Source organism: Colossoma macropomum, unplaced genomic scaffold (genome assembly GCF_904425465.1).
Source record: "Colossoma macropomum unplaced genomic scaffold, Colossoma_macropomum, whole genome shotgun sequence".
Lineage (NCBI taxonomy): Eukaryota > Metazoa > Chordata > Actinopteri > Characiformes > Serrasalmidae > Colossoma > Colossoma macropomum.
In genome coordinates this window covers 21,831,115-21,853,658 of record NW_023494807.1, presented here as the reverse complement: position 1 = coordinate 21,853,658, position 22,544 = coordinate 21,831,115, and the positions used below count along the sequence as shown (strand labels likewise).

The 22,544-nt window shown below is 36.8% G+C and overlaps 1 protein-coding gene and 1 pseudogene across 1 annotated transcript; both read right to left on the bottom strand.

Annotated features, from left to right (window-relative positions):
• Nucleotides 1-3,069: 3,069 nt before the first annotated feature.
• LOC118797467 (polymeric immunoglobulin receptor-like) lies at nucleotides 3,070-6,324 on the bottom strand. The gene is made up of 5 exons (XM_036556839.1): nucleotides 6,234-6,324; nucleotides 5,796-6,116; nucleotides 5,367-5,675; nucleotides 3,769-3,796; nucleotides 3,070-3,303 (listed from the first exon to the last, which is right to left on the bottom strand). Exons 1-5 carry the CDS (start codon nucleotides 6,268-6,270, stop codon nucleotides 3,270-3,272), a joined length of 729 nt encoding a protein of 242 aa, XP_036412732.1. The 5' UTR covers nucleotides 6,271-6,324; the 3' UTR covers nucleotides 3,070-3,269.
• Nucleotides 6,325-15,326: 9,002 nt separating this feature from the next.
• Nucleotides 15,327-21,112, bottom strand: LOC118797521 (annotated as a pseudogene).
• Between the last annotated feature and the right edge of the window lie 1,432 nt (nucleotides 21,113-22,544).

Below are 22,544 nucleotides of genomic sequence, written 5' to 3'. Positions count from 1 at the left end.
TAAAGCCTGCTTTACACTATGCAAATACAGCGGTCTTACACATCCACTGCATGCCACATTGCACAAGATGCTGCAAATAAAACACTTGGCCATATTTCATGTCAGACTGTGTGACTTCAGTTATGCTACAGGTCATGATTACATTATAAAGCTTTTATCACAATAAATTTATGATGAAGTAAAATGATGACATTTTGCAAACACTGTGTTAGTGATTGTACCTGCATTTGGCCCTCCAATAGTGAGATGAACAGGAACCTGTAAATCTCCAGTTTTACACCAGTACCAGCCAGCATCACTCTTCTGCAGTCCACTCATTTCCACACTGAAGGATCTTCTCCCATCATCTCTGATCTGCACTGCTGAATTCTGGGATGTGTTGGTCCTCCCCACTGTGTAGCACCTCCAGTCTTTAGATCTGCAACACTGCTTCTGTTCATTCTGATATCCAGCATGGTAGAGACACTGGACACTGACACTGCCCCCTTCCTGACCACTCACACTGCTCTCCACCACAGATAGATCAGGATCTGAACACAAAGACAGATAAATTATTATATTCTATAATAATATAATATGTTTTTATAAAAAATATTATTATGATAATATTTTTATAATATATTTTATTATATAATAATTATTACATTATTATATTATATAGTAATTATTATATTATTAACAATATCTGGATGAATTATAAGCAATACACTGCTAAATACAATTATAAGTCAATACTCGGTAATTGCTATTTGTAATAGTAATAAATACCTGATTCCACTCTGATGTAAATGTCTTCTTTAACATCTGACTCATACTGTCCCTCAGTCTCCAGAACACACCAGTACTTTCCAGTGTCTCCACTCTGCAGATCTCTCATAGTCAGAGTAAAGAGACTACAGAGGAAACACTAATGTCACTCACTATAATTACCACATTTTTTGTTATAAATGATGACACTTCGTCCATTAGGTGAAAATTTACTGTCTGTTTATTAAAGGTGCAAGTAATATGTATTACATACGAAATATACTTACTAGGAATGAAGAAAATGAAAACAAGAAGGTGGTCCATGTTGAATCTATTCACACGTCAAATTAAATGAAAACTTTTCTTGCTACCTTTGTCTCTGCTGTGTTGATGTCACTGTTATAGCCCAACCAGTTCTTGTTTGGTAAAATTAACAGTGATCTCATAGCACCAATGTTAGAGAGGATGTGTTAATTTAGGGGTGGGAGACAAACTGATCAAGTATCTGATAACTTGAATACTTAACTCGTATGTATAAAACTATTACAGTTACATTTATGTCTAAAGGTTAGTAGAATCCTACTCATCCTATGTTTATTCTGAAATGAAAGGTATTAATAAGGAGTTTGTCCCCATTTACTCCACTAAAAGCCTCTGCTATTCGGGGAAGGCGTTTCACTACATGTTGGAACATTGATGTGAGTGTTTGATTATATTCAGCCAAAAGAGCATTAGAGAGGTCAAGTACCAATGTTAAAGGTGGACTAGGGTTACAATTAGTGACTGTAGCCCATCTGTTGTGGCACAATCCATCATCATCCCATCCATCAATGGAAATAGGCCACCATATGGGCCACTGATGGACAGATATATTATCTAAGTGGGGGATCATTCAGCAGAGGCACTGCAGTGTAGATGAAGTTTTCATGTCAGTGTCACCATTGGGTTAAGAATAGTGTACCAAACATATCCAGACAACAGCAGGCTGTGGTCAGAAAAAAAGAACAAAGATGAAGTGCTAGAGCAGACCACGGTCCAGATTTAGACTAAGCAAAGTGTTTCAGCAGACTGAACCAAGCACTTGGGAAAAAAACACAAGCAAAGCCAATTAGCATATATACAAAATGGTCATATTTCAGCAATGTACGGAATCACATCTCCTTCTTAAGACCATGGTGGTGTATATGAATAATGATGCCAGGAGCAAGGTTGTTACCTCTCCTGTTGTAGCAGTTGTGGAGCAGTCCAGGGCTGAGGCTAAGGTAGAAGTAGCCCTGCCTTGTGTTGATCCTTTCTCTTTTGCATCTAATGGATCCAGAGATGAGGCCCATGCTTAAGTTCACAATGCTCAACTCCAAATTGAGGTCCTTGAGGTCAACCAGCTGACAGAGCTGGAGTGCCGATCACTTTGCAGACTGCTGTCTGGATGGAAATTTCCACCATCCCCAGCATCATTAAACTGGCTTGAAGTCAGAAGTTTTCAAAAGCTGTTTGCTGAATCATGTAGTCGTCTACATATAGAGAGAAAAGCTAACTCTTCCACATCTGCTGTAGTTAAAGCGCTTATTAAGCTCTCTACTATGTGGCTCCACCTAGATCAGAGCCCTTCGTAGGCATGTAAAAGGGGCCTTGAAAGGGCTGCTGCATGGCTAGTTGAGTTTCTGCAGCATGTGGATGATTTTAAATGCTGAAGTGACTGAATTTAATATTCCCTGAAGGTTGAAATACATTTGTGTGCTTGTGTATCTGTGAACGTATACAGGCTCCACGTGCAAGCATTTGAGAACATGTGCACTAGGGGACAGTGTCCAATCCAGAATGTCCAGAAACTGGGGGAATTTCCCTTTAATCGCCCAAGAATTAATACTCAGTTGTTATTGTTGTAATATTGTAATGTTGTATGCAATGCGCACAATGCGCAATCTAGCAAGTGTATAAATCAGCCTTTAGGTTGCAGATTTGCTGCTTTTTTCTTCTTTTGATATTTTAAAGCCCTTATTTAAACCACTGGAATGATCAGAAAAAAGAACTTTAATTTATTTTATATGACAATAAAAGAAACATCAACAAATCATAATCATTAACAATACAGCAGCCAAAGCAGTAGTATTGGTTACAATGCATTATGAGTAATTTATATTGAATTTGTGATGAGAGGTAATCAGTGCAGTTGAAAGAGGATGGGAGTGATGTGAGCTGATTGGTTTGTGTGAGACTCTGTTGGCTGAGATTTTAATTTGTTGTAGTCTGGCAGGATTTTGGCAGAGAGACTAAAAGTAAACAGCATTTCAGTAGTCAAGACAGGAAGGTATGAAGCACTGGAGTAAAGCAATGTACATACTGCACTACTTTTTAATAAACGTATGAATAAAAACAATCTGTTGAAATATAGACAGTCAGTGGCTGAGGCCCTTCTTGCTCTGCCCTGAACACAAGCTACTTCCTAACTCAGATACAACATCTACAGTGTTCCAGCTTCTTAAGTTCTCGATGCCTCGATCCAGGATCATGTCTGGGATCATTCAGTTGCGTGCAAGGCAGAACTGCACTGGCTCTCTGCAACATAAACAAAGCCGAAACTAATCACAATGTACATAAAAGCTCCTGCTGAGTGTCAGAACTGCATCAGTCGGTAATGTTTCATATCAGGGAGCATAATGGCAGACTCTAATGTTTAGTAAAGGTTTATCTCCATTCAGATCTACTGTTGCACTTTAACCATTAATGCTTTTTTACATTCAAAAATGAAGGAAGAAGTTGAAAGAGGAAGTGGGGTTGTGAGGAACACTGACTCATATTAAGCAAAATTTCTTTTATTACTTCATATTACTGTCATATTACTGCAAATGACTTAAAGAGACCAGTAATATTATGGTGTCTGAGAGTCTGCACCAACACCTTAGTGTTTAATTACTCACAGCTCAGAAGGTAAAACAACAAGGCCAAAAGTAACATCCTCACTTAAAACTGGCCAACACTGACCTGATCTAAACTGTGTATGGGTTTCATTTTTGTACTCACGTGGGTTCCACAGCAGAATCTCTAAAAGCTGCCAAAATAGTAGAAAATCAAAACAGAAAATTAGTACTTAAGTATAATTTGTGGCTTTAACAATATAAAAAAAATAAAATGCAAAAAGGATTTTTAGAGCGATGCAACAGCAGAACCACTTTAACCTTCTTTAATAACCCGGACTTTTGACTGAATCCTTTTGCTTTTAGTGGCTTTTTACCTTTTGTTGTACGTAAAATACATGACGGAACATTCCATTTTGTCTCTAAAAAACAATCATAACACTAGTGAAACTTTACCAAATGTGTCATAGTGAAAAAATGATTTTTAAATTTTTCATTTTGAACTCAAAAATGTTAGCCAGTACATGATTAGCAAATAATAAGTGCAGTTTGCACTTTAGTCCATGTAGTTATTGAATAATAAGCCCTAATATGTAAAAGCCTGGGATTGTAAAGGGATAAATTTAATCTAGGGCTTTTCTTTAAATGTAAACTAGTATTAAAATGATGGATTAAATGTAACCTTGATGATTTTAAAACTAGGTTAAAGTTTGATAGAACTGGATTAACAGATAAATATTGATTTAGTCCAAGTTTAAAATTAATGTTTGTGTGTGCACACATTGGAAGTCTGTGGCTTCTATATGCACTCTGGTTTGTGTGCAGTGTGACAGACCCAGCCATTATTTGTTGTACTGGATGTAGCTGAGAGGTAATCACAAACAATCATACGATCACACAATCCCAAACAACCTGGTTGTCTTCAGTGAAATTAAACAGGGAGTTTACAATTTCACGTTTCCAAATGCACTCAGTGCATGACTCAAGTTCAGCTCATCTAACCTGCTGAAAATGAACGTGTTTTAAAACAGAAAGTCAAAGTTCTCACTTATTCTCTCAAATTTATGCCATATTGTTTTGAAACAATGTCTTACTTATATAACATGTTGGAATACATACCACATACTTTATGAGTAATACCTCAAAATTTTCCACTTTATATTTATTATTCATACTTATGCTGAGAAAATAAGTCATTATTTCAACCTAATGAGTCACAGTTTTAATATGAACAAGAAAGAAAAAAATATTTTCTACAACCTGGTGGAAATAGGCCTTGTTAGAAAAGGCATGTGAGCCAAACAAATGGTTACATTGCACTTCACTTGTTAATTATAACATTGCACCTGTTTTCATTTGCCTGGAAGTTCCTGGAAGTACTTGTTCAGCTAAATTGGCCACCAGCACAAAGTGTCAGTAGTATTTCAGTAATTCGCACCTCTCTTAGTAAATCTGCCCCTATGTAATGAAGAGGCTAGTAGTATTTTTTAAATATTTAATTTCTTTTGCTAATTATATGATGTTTCACACATAGTAACAGGAAAAAATTGGCTTGCACCCCAAGTATAATAATGAACTGCTACTAAGCTGTGCTTATGCCCCCACCAAAAAAAGAGTATTTCGTCTCTTTTAAATATTGACAAATATGTTTGTAAAGCAGTCTTTCACAACTTGCTTGGTTACATTTTGTATGAAACAACTGACAATAATAATAATAATAATAATAATAATAATAATAATAATAATAAGTGGCAGTGATAGTACCTGAATTTGCCTCTCTGACTGTGAGATGAACAGGAATCTGTAGATCTCCAGTTTTACACCAGTACCAGCCAGCATCACTCTGCTGCAGTCCACTCATCTCCACACTGAAGGATCTTCTCCCATCATCACTGATCTGCACTGCTGAATTCTGGGATGTGTTAGTCCTCCCCACTGTGTAGCAGCTCCAGTCTTTAGATCTGCACCACTGCTTCTGTTCTTTCTGATACACAGCACTGTAGAGACACTGGACACTGACACTGCCTCCTTCCTGACCACTCACTCTTCTCTCCACCACAGATAGATTAGGATCTGGAGACAAAGACAGACAGATCAGGAATGATTCCAGGATGAATTGTAAGCAATGTGAAGTACCACTTAGTAAACCAAATACAAGCCCCTAGTTAGAATTTGCTGTTTATAATCTACTACCTGACTGTACTGTGAGATAAAGATCTTTATGATCATCTAGCTCAGTTATTCCTCCGATCTCCACAGCACACCAGTACATGCCAGTGTCTCCACTCTGCAGATCTCTCATAGTCAGAGTAAAGAGACTCTGAGCTGGATAATCAGTCACTGTTACTCTATCTTTTGTGGTATTTCCATATGACAGAATCCTACAGTAATTAAATGCTGCCCCAGCATTATAACACCAGTACTTCTTATGTTGTACATATTTTATATCATAATGACATGGGATGGTAATCGATGCTCCAGTTTGAAGAGATAACTGCCTCCTGCCAACAGTATCTGTTTAGAAAACAGATCAAAAATAGTTTTTAACTCAGTATAGGCATTTATACACCATATATTATACACACAATAATATCAAATGTAATTTGCCAAAACAGTAAAATCTCAACTTACTTTGAATGAAGAACATGAAAATCAAAGAGTAGTTCATGACTCGTTTTTGTGTTGAACGAAATTCTGTAATTCTAACTTCCTCGTCTCTGTGTTGATACGGGTGCTGAAACAGCCAAGTGAAATCCTCTTACTGTGCTGACATGCTAGAGTGAACGAACATTGACTGGGTATTCACAGTATTGACTAATAGCCAAAATAATATACTGAGAGAAATGCTGACACAATGACAGTCTCACTATTTCAGCTGCTTTAAAACCCATCCACTGCCCATAGAAGCTCTGTCATCATTTCTCTTGTGTAGATTCCTTGATGTTCTACATGTACAGACACTGGGGAAATAAAGTGAGGGGAAACAAGTACATTTTTTGTCATTATTTAATAAAAGTCTCTAAATTCTCCCACTCACCTGCCACTAATGCTCTGTTTTAGATGTCAGCCAGGAGCATTGCTAGAACTTTTAGAATGAGGTGACCAGGTTTGATCTAGAGATTTTATTGGGGTAGCATGCTGCTAGGAAAAAAGAACTAAATAAAATAGTGATACTATAAAATACATATGCTATAAAATTACATAAAATTGAGGCATTGTTTTCTATCTGTAAATAACTAAATCTGTCCACTATTTATACATAAATAAAAAAAATACATCAACACAATTATTGCTGAAAGTATACTGAACAGTGTTAACTTTGAGAAAATAGTTTCACATAGGCCATAGGTGTTATTCATTTAAGCTCTTGTTATATATGAGTCTAATGATTAGAAATCTAGCCGGACAGCACAGTACAAGGGAACATAATGAGAGAAAAGGCTGCCCTAGCTTTAGCACAAATTTATTCCACAGGTGGAATCTAACCTACAACACATGAACGTATGACTGTCAAAAAGTAAATTAACATAGAGTAGCACTGCTTAAGCGCACGTTCACTCCCTTTCACTGCAAATCAGCCAATCACAGCAAGAAACACTAATTACTAAATGGAGCATCATCAGACTCAAACTAGTAACCACCCAGATTTTTATCATAATGCTTAACCGCTCACACAAGACAGTAGAACAACTGTTTTTTTTTTTTCTGGTGACTGCTTAATGATTGAAAAAATAGATAGGAAATGGATAGGAAATAATTATGTCCCCCAACTAAAGCTTGTGAAAACATTACCCTTGAGGGTACCACCCCAGTGACAAGAGAGATACTGACTCAGTGACAGTTTAGTACCTTTTTTCTGAGTGTGTAGGGGTAAGTAAGGTCTGTTGTATTTTGTAAATACCAAAAAAAATGAATTTACTGTTCTTTTAACATGATTCAACTATAGAGTAAACATTATTTCAGCATGAAATCAACATCAGTACTGGCATTAGATTAACTTAATGGCTATTCAACCATTAACGAGTATTATTGAATCAATGTTGGATGAATGTTCAACATAGCTGATTTTCCAATGTTGAGGATTTTGAATAGCCAATAAAAAAGATTGAAATAAATTCAACATCAGAGATTTACATTAATTTAATGGTTTTGTCCAACATCATACTAGCATTGTTTCAGTCAGTACATTTGCTATCTGGGTGGGGACCACAAGTAGAGTGGCTTTGTGGTTTTATTGCAGTCCACTTCCTTCCACTTATTAGGCAATGGGTTCAACTCCATTTATCAGACAATCTGTCCAACCTCAAACTGAGGTTTGGAATGTTTTAACTAGTAACACTCTTACAGTGTAGCCAAAACATTAATGTGTTTTTGTCTGTTAAAGCAAACCCAATGAAGAAATGAAAATTGGTCTGATGCAGAATAGGAAACAAGAAATATGACATCAACATAATTGCTATGCAACATCCTGTTGTCCACTTATTTATGGACAGTACATAAAAATAAAAAGTTTTTTTGAAAATGTTCTGGGTCTCAGGAGGCTATATTGGCCCAAGGACCACCAGAGGGAGCTTTGCAGCCCAGTTGTGATCCACAGCCCAGTGGCTGAGAAACCCTGCGCTACAGCACTCTGGACAGAGAACTGCAGTGTACAAAACAACACGTCATATCTCATCACCATCTTAAATATAAAGATAATTAACTCTGCTCAAAACCTCTGAGAAAATGGGTAAACCTCAAAAATGCAGTGATGTTAAAAGCAGCTGCAATTAAGAGAATGTGCACAGTAGGTGGAAAATATATAGGAATATTTTTGCAGGGCAGTTTTGTGTCCATTTTGGTCAATTTGGTCAATTCAAGACTATTAAGTCTTTGGCTCATTAGATCGTTCAGGCTTTTTTTCAGTGGAACTCTTTTTTAAAAAATCAAATCCACACCTTGTACCAATCTAGTGGCAGTCTATGTCCTTTGACAAATCACATGTTAAAAACAGAAAATGGTGATTATTAGATCATTTTACAAATTAATCAACATTAATGAACATTGATGGCACTCTGTGGCTTGCTGGCAGACTGTGCAGTCCTGCAACTGAATGCTTCCAGCTTGCAGTTTACACTACCTGAAATGTCAAAGAGTACTGTGGAAGTCAAGACAAAATCTGGAAGACCAGGAAAACTCTCTGATATTGGCCAGAAAGGCAAAGCAAAACCCCCATATGACAGTGAAGGACCTGCAAGAAGGTTTAGTTGACATGAGTGGTGGTGTACTGTTCTACTGTGCGGCATTGCATACACAAACATGATCTACATCACAAGGAAACCTTACCTGCAACCTTAGCATTCTGGAAATAAGTGATGTGGATTGAAGCACTAAAAATGGAACTCTTTGGTCACGATCACCAAAAAATATGTTGGAGAAAAAGAGATTTGCAGCATTTGATGAAAAGACCACCTTGCCTGTTAAGCATGGGGTTAATCTATTATGCTTTGGTGTGGAGTGGCATCAGTGGTGAGTGAAACATTGCATGGGTAGTTGAAGGGCCGTCACAGTTCCCTGGCCTTATCATTAAATATCTTTGAGTAGCTGGCTACAGATGTGATATCTGCCAAAGCAGGTGTTACTAAGAACTGACTTAGTAGGATGTTCAAATTTTTGCACATGCTGAAATGACTATTTAATTTTTAAGTTAATTAATTAAATTATTTATTTAATAAAATATAAAATAAATGTGCATTTACATTTTCATAGAAATATTATTGTTAAAACAGGTTGTGTTTAAACTTTTCAGTTCAAAAATCAACAAAATATGTAATTTGACCAGGGGTCCGAAACTTTTGTTTACAACTGTAAGTATGACATTCCAATGCTGAAATGGCACAAGAAGTTCTTGATCATTTCCTCTTCTGTTCTTCAGTTAGGCCAAAGGGTTGCATCTCATATACAGTCTAAATCCCATTTGTTTGGTCACTTGCTTTATAATCTTCTTTGTAAAAGCTCTGGTCAAGCATGTTGTCCAGAAATACATCTGCTTACACCTTTAATCAAGACAGAAAGAACAGAAAAAGTACTGAAGTAATGTACTGAATTTACTTAATTCAAATGTGTACATAATTTCCACTTGAATAAAATCTATTACATAAACACAATTTAGTCGTTTAGTTCACCTTTGGCAATGATTGTGTTGATGTAATATGTTTCAATGCGATGTCCAGTGGGAAACAATGAGCTTTTCCAAGCGAGATGTAGTCCTAATCGCTGAATTTTAAAATAATATTCATGAATTGTGTTTGAAACAGTAGGTAGCAAGTAAGCAAGATATCCTTGATTGGTTGCTGACCAGTAGTCCAAGTTTGGCTTACAAACCTGTATTTCAGTGCAGTATTACTCTGTTTGCAGTGGAACCAGTTTCATTTTATGCAGTATTTACACACTAATAGAAGTTTAGGCTTTGTGTTTAACAGAAAAACTGATTTCTGTCCTTTCCTCCTGACGCTTCATTGCAGTTTTTACAACTACTGTTTTTCAGGGACTGTCTTCAACTAGTCAACAGTTGCCCACAGCACTGGCTAGTGGATGCAACCCCTACTACAGAGCTGATTCCTAATTTACATAATTCTTTTATTCATTTATCTATTTTTCAGTGTGTGCCATAACCTACCTCAGCTGTTGTATTTTGACCTTCAGGCTGAGTCTCTCGCACCTCTTACTTGTGAATCAGAGAACTGTAGATCACCCCATCATCTCCAAATGCTGGACGGAGCTGGAAAAATAGACAACGGAAGATTTTTGATTCTTACCACCTTGAGTGCTTTTTCACCAGCTAAACCTGGTGAGGTAGGGGAACAGGTGAACAAGCATCAGAGCTAGACATTTCTCTATGCCCACTTTACTTGGACTGTCAAAGATCAAAACAGTGTTACTCATGATTAGGAATGTTACAGTGTCATCATTTCACGGTTAGTCATGTTGTTTGATCAGACAGTGAACAAACCACTGTTGGCTTTTTCAGAATACCGTCTACAATGCATTTCTGCCTATTTCTGTCTATGAGTTACAGTTTCTTAAACCAGTTCTCAGTCAACTTTAGTTGTGATCGTCTCCTTCTCAACTCTGACTCTCAACCCTGAAACACTTTAGAGCATAGTTCGGTGCACGCAGGGGACAAGGACTTCATCATGCTGCAAAATTAGTTCTGAAGTCTACACCTGCTCCAAACACACTCTGCGTTGCTAGTTAGTAATGTCACATGCGGCAGTTTCCAAACAAATGTAAAGCATTTCATTATCAGCTAAATAATCCCAACAAACAACTTTGTAAACATACGATAAATCTTGATCAGCGCAGTTATTCTGAATGAAGCAACATGTATCGTTTGATAGGCCTTTTAGCATAGTTAGCTAGAAATCACATAATGTTTGATGTACAGGGTGTCCCAAAGAAATTGACGTCATTTGAGATGTGAATATCTGAGTCCTATGCAAACGAAATTAAATAGGCTCCATGTTGAACAATGCAAAGTTAATTTATCAAAATTCAAATGAGAAATTCAGAGGGACGTAGATTTTATAACCGATTTCACAAAGCTTCACAAATGTAATATTTTCCGATACTGGTGGTCATCCAGATCCCTTTGCCCTGCACAGACAGCCTTCCTCTTTGAATTTTTTGTGCCATGTCCAAATCTGCTTTCCAGTTGGTGGATTTTTATTGAATTTTCTCGAAAGTGCACGCTGCACACCCTTGTTTGACTGTGTTCGAGCATATTCTAACACACAAAATGCCTTTTCATTTCTAGTGAACGCCATTCTTCAACCTGAAAAAAAAAACATTAAAAATTAAACTTGGTTAGTTTTTACACATATTGTTAAAGTTTTAGATAATGTGAGGGAGAATTGGCTATGTTATTAGACTATGAAATTATGTCAATTTTTTGGGGACACCCTGTATAAAAGTTAGCCACTTGGTTCAGAGCTACTCACTGCCAGAAAGACTTTTTTTTTTAAGCTCAGAACATGCCTTCACTTGCATAGCCACTTTGTTTTAGCTCATAATGATAACGGGATATCTTTGGGCTGGAAAATAGAAAAGACTTTCTTGAAAATATATTATTAAGCTAGCTATGTGTTCCTTTTTTTTTTTTTTGCAACCATCAACAATTCCTCAAAGTTAAACTCATGGCAACAACCCACTTGAACAACACAGTGGCTGATGAATAACTAAGAAAATCATTCAATAAATTAATAATTCCGGCTACTATTTACAGTAACAGTACATAAGTGTACAGTAAGTTTAAATGTATTAGGAGATTAAATAAAAAAATGTGTTTACCTTTGTATCATATACAATCAATAAAGGTTTTTTTTTTTTTCTTTTGAAGACTTCACAAAAAACAAAGAAATTGTTCAAAGCCAATGTTCAAGTGTGATGTCAATATTGAAGGGGAACCCTCAGTAAGATCACCCACGAATTCAATATGGAACCATAGCAGTAGCAAAATTCAAAGGAGAATATAATACATCAACATGAGCCTTAACCTAGCCGTAATAGTCAGATTTCACCGCTGGCCAATGTAACTTTCACCACCTTGTGTGATTTAAACATTTTTGCTTACTACTGTGAAACTACTTTTTGATTAGGTTATCATACCTTGAAAATGTCAAACCATAACTTCCCTATTGGTGGCAATGGCTGTATTTTAGGAGTTCACTTACAGTTTCATTTTTGGTAACTTTTCTTACAGAGATGTAGGTCACATCACTTTGATCTGGTGCAGATGAAGGCTGTGGAAATAACATACTCATGGTAACACAATGATAATGCTTAAATGGTTTAATGACAGGATATTGTTTATATACAAATAACTATCACTATCACATTGTTATGATGTGGTGTCAAACAATCCACAACCTGGTACCAGTCCACAGTCTGGTGTAGAGAACAGAGTCTTAACACCTTGCAAATAACAAGGTTGGTTGGTTTCCACATCCACATACATATATGCTTGCACACACAATTAAATAAGTGATTTCACACAAACTCAAAAGTAGATAACCATAAAAATGCTAAAATCTTGCATTAAATAAAAATATCACATTATTTTATTTCTGGAAATACATTTTTAAAACTATATTCACAACACCAGAAAATCACAGCATTTGAGCTAAACTGCACAAGACCACATGATAACATCCATCAACCACAATACTAACCATGAGAACTGCAGTGTTATGGCACCTCCCTCTGCTCTCTGTCTGATTTTCATCTGTTAGAGTGAAATCAAGTGAATTAGATAATTATACATTTCCACCAGAGAGGTCTCCAAAACTTTCATAGTGTAACTTTAACTAAAACCAAACTAATTTAGTTTAGTAGTGATTAGTGAAGAGTTTTTTAACCTTGTAATTTCACTCGCTGATTTTGTTTTGCGTTTTGGACTGCGGCAGTGCAATTATGGACCTCAGTGAGTATCAATAGCAAAATCTCAAAAGTGTCTTTAAAAGCTCTCTAAGAAAATAGAAGACAGTGAATACTTACTGCTCTTTTTTCTCAGTGTGTATGTTATAACGCTGAACAGGATCAGCAGCAACCCAAGGCCTACAGCCAATAGAACCCAGATCAACTGGATCTCTCCATTCCTGCAGTGAATGAAGACACATGGTGTGTGTAAGTTAGCACTGCTTACACTTACTGAACCAGAGGGAGACACATTTTGATTTGTGCACTGTGCATTATCATACAGTAATGCATCTCTAACCTAAGGACTGCAGCACTGTACACTTTGCACAAAGCAAATAATTGTCAGAGGCCACCCTTTCATTTATTTATTTTTTTTTTAAACAGCCATTAAGAACAAGGTTTTTATTTTATAGTGTCAAGCAGATTATAATGATAATCCACTAGCATAAGGAAGAGGAGAGTCAATGTAAAATAAGTGAAAACTGGAGTTCAAGAAATGATTAAAAAATAAGACTCCTAACAACTGTGCAAGACCTAGTAGACCACCAAAACTGTCACCATCAGATAAACAGTTTTAAAGCTTTAATCTTTGAGAGAGAGGATAAAATCAAGCTCCACTTTTGCTTCAGATCCGAAAAATCCACAGGTGTTTCTGTCTATCCTTCCACTGTGAGACAACAACTCAACACTATGAGTCTGAAAGGATGTGTAGCTGTCAAGAAACCAAGTTAGACTAAAAAAAATCGAATAGAACACTAAAATTGGACATCTGAGACATCTGAGTAAGATTTTCTGAACTGATGAGTCTAAATTTGTAGTTGGGATTATCTGGATCGTGAGAGAAAATGCCACATCTTTGGAGGTGTCGCAAATATTCCTGCAGATTTCATTGAAAAACTGAAAGCAAAAGAATGGAAGCTGTAATAAAGGCAAAGAGAAAACATAGTAAATACTGGAAAATGTGATATTATATTTAGCCTTTGAGGCTTTTGTGCAATTTCCTGTGAAATATACATTTTGTTATTTTTCCTGACACTTAAAAATGGACATTTTGACTGGAAATTAAATAAATGAAAGTATGCACAGCACTGTACATGCTGCCAACTAAAGAATCCATGCTTTCATCAACATTGGAAGTTCAGAATCAGTAGAAGTTCAGTTTGTCAGCAAATCACATCACGAATTATTTGTCTTGCTCCATCCTGCTGTTGTTTGTGTGATTTACAATCTCAGAAGTTGTCACTACAGAAGAGGCGGTTGTTGTTCTGCAAAACGCAAAAGAAAAAAAAGTCCAGCACTGAGGTGTGAGAGTACAGCCGAACTGGAAGACTAAGAACGCTTAGAGGTTAGGTCATTACTTACAGCTCTGTCTCTGTCATTCTAGTCACAGTTGTAGAATCTACAAAAACAATCGATTAAATTCATTATGTTACTTACTTTGATTAATTTTGAAATTATTTGTGATTTGTAAATTTAGTGGCCTGACAAAAAGGCAATTGGAATGAAGGAAGAAAGCACAGCATTTACACAAAGTATTGTTTTGAAAATAAATGCATTACTGAAGCCCAGCTCTCTTTATTTTGTAATTCAGTGCTCACTGGTTTTCTGCTATGCAACAAAACTTACATCAATAAGAGGGGGCAAATGTAATGAAATGCAGACCCCAGTGTACAGTTCAAAAGTGTCTTATTCCCTTTTTTTCACTTGGGAAATTGACTTTCTTAGGAAAAACTTTAAATGGTCCTTGATACCCTAGCACAGGGGTGTCAAACTCAACCACTAAAAGGGCCGTATTAAAAAATCTTGGGCCAGAGAACAACTATGTTATTTCATTTTTAATTAACATTTTGCTATAAACTATATACTTCAGCAGTAATATACAGGCACTTGTAGTGGACCTTGAAATATTCAAAAACTAAATGTCCCCAGGTGCTCGGTCTGTTAAACCTACCTATTTACTTGAACTAGACACCCGACATCCTTTCTTTGCTGCAAATTCATCAATACTTGGGCTCAATTTCTGAGCTGCTGAGTTAACTTTAAGTGTTCATACTGGCTGAACTGCAGTTAGTTGTTTGGTGATAAGACTGGTGTTGAATTGTGTAGAACTGAGGTGTAACCCCTGTCCCATAGACTAGTTGTTGGGGTAGGAGAGTCAGAGCGCACATAACGTTGCAGTGCATGCTGGGGAATGTAGTGCAGCGTATTGTAAAACAGGCTCATATTAATAGAAAATTAAAACACTTTTGCGGGCCGGATAGGATTGTGTCACAGGCCTGATCTGGCCCACGGACCTAGCATATAAGAAGCATAATTAAGTATATCAATAGTACACTTAAAGTATGTAGAGAATGCTAAGACTACTTACACTTCCTACACTTTTTAATTTCATGTATTTTATGGAAGTATATCTAAAATACACTTTTCTGTATTTTTCAAAAAGTATATTTTAAAAGTCAAATTTTGAATGATACCTGATTATGCTGTAAGGAAATGCACTTAAATAAATGTATTTATTAACACACTGAAACATACCAAAACAAAAGCATATATGTCACCAACGTGAATGTATTATTTCACATTAATTTTAAAGCAATTACTTTTAAAGTATGCTTTTGTGTGCTTATGCATTTGAGTGTAGTAGAACTTGTTTTAACTCGTTTTACTTAAGTTTACTTCATTGCAACATAAATTGTTCTATATGTAGTGTGTAAAAGTATATTTCCATACATGTTTTATTTGTTTGTGATACTGAATCTAATTTAAAATGCATTTAGGTGCATTTTAGTTTCAGTATAACTCAATACGTAGCACTAAAGTGTATCAGTACATCTGATTGTATATTTATATTAAGTGTAATAACAGTTATGTCTACGAATAACATACTTAAATCTACTTAAATGCAACTTAAGTTGTTTTTAAAAAGCACTGAAAAGTATGACTAAATGCATTTCGTATGTATTTAATTATAATTTAAATACACTTGTCATGCATAATTCCAAAACAATATGTTTAGTATAAACAATATGAGTGCTTTTGGGAAGTGCACTTGAATGCTTTTTTCTTTCAAGAAATCAAATACCTGTGTTTGTGGTCTTACCTGGCAGAGCATCACTGACACTGAGATGAACAGGAATCTGTAGATCTCCAGTTTACACCAGTACCAGCCAGCATCACTCTGCTGCAGTCCACTCATCTCCACACTGAAGGATCTTCTCCCATCATCACTGATCTGCACTGCTGAATTCTGGGATGTTTTGGTCTTCCCCACTGTGTAGCACCTCTGGTCTTTAAATCTGCACCACTGCTTCTGTTCATTCTGATACCTAGCACTGTAGAGACACTGGACACTGACATTGCCCCCTTCTGACCACTCACACTGCTCTCCACTACAGACAGATCAGGATCTGGACACAAAGACAGACAATTTAACACAGAGTTAAGGATGAATTACAATAAAAAGCCAATACTCAGTCTGCTGTTTGTAATCTAATACCTGATTTCACTGTGATATAAATGTCTTTTTTCACATCTGGCTTAGATTTTCCTCCGATCTCCACAGCACACCAGTACATTCCAGTGTCTCCACTCTGCAGATCTCTCATAGTCACAGTAAAGAGACTCTGAGCTGGGTAATCAGTCACTGTTACCCTATCTTTTGTAGTATTTTCATAAGCCTGAATTGTGCAGTAATTAAATGCTGCTTTAGCATCATAACACCAGTATTTCTTATGTTGTATATATTCCATATCATAATGACATGGGATGGTGACCATTCCTCCAGTTTGAAGAGATAACTGCCTTTCTGACCACCTCCAGCTCTCAGTGCCTGCAGAGACAGAACAAAGACAACGGAAAGCACTTGTTTTTCTCTTTCTTGTTTTTCCAGGTCTGTTTGTTGATGTATAAATTGTTTAGTATGAAGGTAAAACGTAACATATGAGTAAAGTCTACTTACTAGGAAAAAAGAAGAGCAAAATCAAAAGACAGTCCATGTTAGATTTGTTCCAATGTTGAAGGTCTTTTTTCACTTCCTGTGTTGCTCTTGTGTTGATGGCACTGTGGCTGTAGCAACTGAACCAGTTCCCATTTGGTAAATTCATAGTGAGATCATTAAACCAAGGTAGAGACCCATTAATTTACAGACTGACCACATAAAAGATGAACTGAAAATAACTCATAAACTGAAGACTTCACTCAGGCTCTTAGACACAACTGATATAGTGGCCCTTTCATTTTAGTGTCCACTGCTTTTGACTATGAAGCACTGGATACAGGTCATATAAGGAGAATATGCATGTGTGTTTAACCCTCCTGTTCTGATTATCACCTGCTGGATAATATCAGAATAAGTTTTTTTATATACCTTACACTGTAACTACACTTGTTGGCCATTTTATCAGAAACCTACCATAATGGTGCACTTTGCAGTTTTACAGTTACTAACTGGAGCCCATCTGTTGATGCACAATTTATCAGCCCCCCTCTACCTCATACATCAATAAAAGGGGACCACTATAGGACCACTGCTGAAAAGATATTGATTGGTGGACCATTCTCAGCACAGCAGCGACAGAGACCTGGTAGTGTATGTCGCATGTTACTGTACATCAGCTACTGGCTGTGATCTTGTGAAATTGATGGTTTGAAAGTATGTCATTTGAGGTGATCATGTTATGCATTATTGGCATTTTGATTGGCTGTTGCATGAAACTTGTTCCACGAAGTTGAAGCATTTTCAACTGTTGCAGCTGAGTTTCAAATGAGTTGCAGGATGCTTAACATTATGCAAGTCAAGTGCAATTTAGTTTCATTAGTTTCGAACAACTACAGTTTAAGCTAAAGTCTAATTTACCTCAGAGCTGCTTGTTTTTTTTACACTGAGCTGTAAGTGTGGTCTTCCCGATGGATTAATCTAAGACTATTTCAACTTACATTCTTAGGAATGTCCCTTAACCTAACAATTATGACTAATTGACCACTATAGCTGTACTCCAGTTGTTATGAGGAGTTTTACCAGTTTTTTATTGGCTTGTCAGAAAAGCAGTGTTTAGAGATATTAAGTGATTGGTAGAGTGTCATTTCAATTATTACTTTGTAAACAGTCACATGAGATTTTAATTTGGAACAGGGATTTTAAATTCATCTTGTAGGCCTGATAAGAACCATAATCGGGCCAGTCCCAGTCCACAGGCCATATGATTGACACCCCTGGGTTAGAGAACGACCAAATGGAGGTGAAAAGAATCCCCAATGCAGACATAACTGTAAACCTACAGTAGTGCTCCTACAGACAGATTACAAAATAAAGGAAAAACCTAAATAAAAAGTGGATTTACTTTGTGAATTGCTAGTTGCATGAACATCTCACCATATAAAGCCAGCCTTACAGACTCTTTTTTACAGTGGTAGTGACAGGAACCAGGGCTCACAATGTCTACAACGTAAACATAGCCATTTTATTTTCTAAACAAAATGACCAGTGTTACTTTTGTCATTTTATGAACAATGTTGATAATGGTAAAACAGTGCTGAATCTTAAAAAAAGAGTTTTTCTTTGCAGGCTATTTTTTGCCTGCATCAGTGGTCTCCAACCCTGGTCCTGGAGAGCTACCTTCCTGCAGAACCCACAATTTGCCACACATAGTCCAGCTAATCAACCTCTTCCCAAGTCCCTGATTGGCTGGATCAAATGTGTTAGAGTTAACTAAGGGGTGGGGCAGTTTCTTGAATACAGGTTGAAACTAAACTCTGCAGGAAGGTAGCTCTCCTAGACCAGGGTTGGAGACCACTGCTCTCTATGTACCTCTATGCTTGGCTAGGGAACTGAGGGCCAGAGTCCAGCACAGTCTTGTATACAGGCCCAGTTTCCTGTGAACAATTCTGACTTGTGAAATGCTGTAGTATTTAAATTTACCGTCAGACCACTCTGAATGACTTTGTTTACATTTCAACGATTGAACTATGCACAAATTTTGAAACATCTGCATCCTTATTAGGCTTACTTACTACAAGTAAGCTCCCAGAAATGTGAGTTAATAAAAAAAGCACATTTAAAGCAGTGAAAGTGTAAAGAACTCAAACTGAGTGCACAGGAGTGATGAAGCATTGATCTTACCCGAGATACTGAGGAGTAACACAAAGAGAATGAAAGAACTCATAAGGAAGTAAAAGTGCATGTGGCAGGCACTCATCCTGCCTCTGAGTGAAGCAGCTCAACTACAACACTCTTCCTGTCCTCTATTGCTACCATTGACTCTTAATGTAGAGAGGAAAAAACAGATATGACAGTACATGGCTCCCCTAAATCAAATGTAGTCATGATAAATAACCACTATGAACCATCACGCCTACTTAGATCACAAGGTGCTGGCTTACTATTAGTACCTAGAATTAATAAAGTTACGTCAGGGGGGAGAGCTTTCTCATACAAAGCCCCCCAGCTTTGGAATAATCTTCCTGTTAATGTTCAGGACTCAGACACAGCCTCAGTTTTTAAGTCTAGGCTAAAAACTTACTTGTATAGTCAAGCCTTTGGTAATTAGTTTTCCCTGTCAGTTCTATAGCTGCCAGAGTCCCCGCTGCTCTGCTAACACTGTAATTTGTGATCAGTCACCAATTACAGAACTGACTCTCTGTGTGTTTTTCCTTTCTTTCTTTTCTTTGCCAAGTTGAACAGCTGCCCATCCTGTGCGTTCTGATGCTGCTGCCTCTCTGCCTTAATTGGGTGCCACTGCTCACCAGCCCTCTGGACTGGCTTGACCACCATTGAGCTTCTTGCTGTACAACGCCGTGCAAACCTCACCCTCACAACCTGACCCCACTGATGCTGATGCTGCTGCCGCTGCTGCTGCATGAACGAAACCAATCAAATTAATCATTTGCTCCACCTGTTTTCCCTGTTTTTGTACTTTAATACTTTATACTAACAATGTTTACTATCCGGTGTCGACCAGAGGAGGATGGGTTCCCCTTCTGAGTCTTGGTTCCTCTCAAGGTTTCTTCCTGTTTCTCCCTAGGGAGTTTTTCTTTGCCACTGTCGCCACTGGCTTGCTCATGAGGGGTTTGGACCCGGATTTCTTTCTGTAATGCTGATTTCCTTGTAAAGCTGCTTTGTGACAACACCTGTTGTAAAAAGCGCTATATAAATAAACTTTACTTACTTACTTACTTACTTACATAAAGAACCTAATTTCTTAATTTATTATTGATCAATTAATCATATATTTTGTAAGTAAGTAAGTATGTATAAAGCACATTTTAACCCAAAGTGCTGTACAAGGAGAACATATTTAAAAGGACAGGATAGCACAACAACTAATGTATAACAAAACAAAAATACAGCAATGATCAGTTTACAGAGACAAAAGCTGATAAAAATAGGTTTTTAATCTAGACTTACAAGCATCAATAGACAATGCAGACCTAATGTCCAGGGGTAGACTGTGGCACAGTCAGTAGCAGCTGATTTGATGACCTCAAGGACTTGATGGCAGGATAGAATTGAAGCAGACCTCCTATATAGAACGGTGCCACACCATTTACTGACTTAAAAACAACTTTAAAAAATTTAAATTGGAACCTATAGTATACAGGAAGCCATAAGGATGTTTTTGGTTTTGGGACTCACTATAGGCAAGGCAAGTTTATTTATATGGCACATTTCACACATTTAGGCAATTCAGTGTGTTTTACATAAATAAGGCAAAAAAAAATCGGAAGGAAAAATAACGACAAAGTGCTTAAGAGTGAAAAATAAAGAATGCTAAAAAGATAAAGTGCAATAGCTTAATGACAAACAAATAAATAAAAGAAGTACATAAGGGACAAAAACATAAGGAAATGATAGAGAAAGGGCTAAAAATAAAGTGCATTATTTAATAAAGTGCTCAAGGCACATGATAAGAGGCATGTTTTTAACCTGGATTTAAAAAACGCTACATTTGCGGCGCGTCTAAGATCTTTTGGCAGTTTGTTCCAGTTGTATGGAGTATACCCGCTAAACGCTGCTTCACTGTGTTTAGTGTGGACTCTACTAGCTGTCCTGGGTCCATGGATCCAAAAGACCTACTCTGCTTATATTCTGGAAACATATCAGAGATACGAAATTCTATTTTGTAACTAACTGGAAGCCAGTGTAAAGATTTTAAAACTGGAATAATTATGCACTGTTCTCTTTATGGGATGTCCAGTTAAGAGACCATTACAGTAGTCCACCCTGCGGCAGATGAAAAGTAGGTTTTCCTAGGTTTTGTTGAGGCACTAAACCTTTGATTATCTATATCTCTATTTTTTTTTTTTAAAAGAAAAGACTTTCTTTGTTGCCAAGCACAATAATCTGTGTTTTGTCCTTATTTAAAAGAATGAAATTGTGCATCATCCAATTATTTGTGTGTTCCATGCATTAACAAAGTGAGTCCACTGGGCTGTAATCATCTGGTGAAAGAGTCAGGTATATCTGTGCATCAGCTGCACAACTACAGTAATCGATACTGTTTATTCTGTACTAGAATAGAACAGAAAAATGTAAAAAATAGATTTTATTGATGAGAATTTCCAGGGGTGCCAAAAATTGTGATACATCTGAGAAAAAAAGGTTTATTGTGTGACTTTTTTCTTTCAATTTCTTCCAATGTATTTTGTATTATTACTGCAAAATCAAGCTAGTAACAAGAAATACCTCAGTTTGTAGTCATTTTTGCTCAGAATTCACCAGTAATTCTGGAGGACCACTGCAAAGGTAAAACATCAGCTTAAAGCAGTGGTTTACCATAATGGAGGCAGTTCTCAATCAGGACAGCAGGAGGCTGATCACACAGATCCCACCATGGTTTAAAAGGGAATTCCAGTGATTAGTCTGTGTGTAAATAAATGGTTGAGATGTAAATAGTCATTCAGAGGGGTTTGATATGGTAAAGGAACTTACCACAGAGTTGTTTACAGCGGATTTACAGAGGTTAATGTCATATCTCTCTCGCTCTTTCTCTTTCACACACTCAAACACACACACAAACACACACAGAAATATAGAGGTGTTCCAACCTTTAATTTGGTAATATAGTTGAGTGGAACATCTCTAGTTCTGAAGAGTTTATTTTGCAGAATCTTCTTCAGATCACAGCTATTTAATTCTAGCTGTAATTATCCAAACTGCCCAATAGAGGGCAATAGCAGCTTTCAAGAAGAATTCTTGAAGAAGTCTTGTAGAAATAGATTTATATATATATATATATATATATATATATATATATATATATATATATATATATATATATATATATGTGTGTGTGTGTGTGTGTGTGTGTGTGTGTGTGTGTGTGTGTGTATCAGTATCAGCTTCACTTAACATATAGCAGCACTCAGTAGTTCTACTGTTACACACTGAACTTTGTGCGACCCCTTTCACCCTGTTTTTCAAAAGGTAGAAAAGTAATTGTAGAATTTGTAATTAAAGTGCACCTTTATAGTGTGTGTGTGTGTGTGTGT

What these genes read in the sequence shown, in the direction of transcription:
- LOC118797467 (XM_036556839.1), bottom strand. Translation starts at nt 6,270, where the DNA reads ATGAACTACTCTTTGATTTTCATGTTCTTCATTCAAA. An exon ending in TTTCATGTTCTTCATTCAAA is followed by an intron (nt 6,117 to 6,233) that starts GTAAGTTGAGAT and finishes TTTTCTAAACAG; the next exon opens with ATACTGTTGGCAGGAGGCAG. An exon ending in AGTCAGAGAGGCAAATTCAG is followed by an intron (nt 3,797 to 5,366) that starts GTACTATCACTG and finishes CTATTTTGGCAG; the next exon opens with CTTTTAGAGATTCTGCTGTG.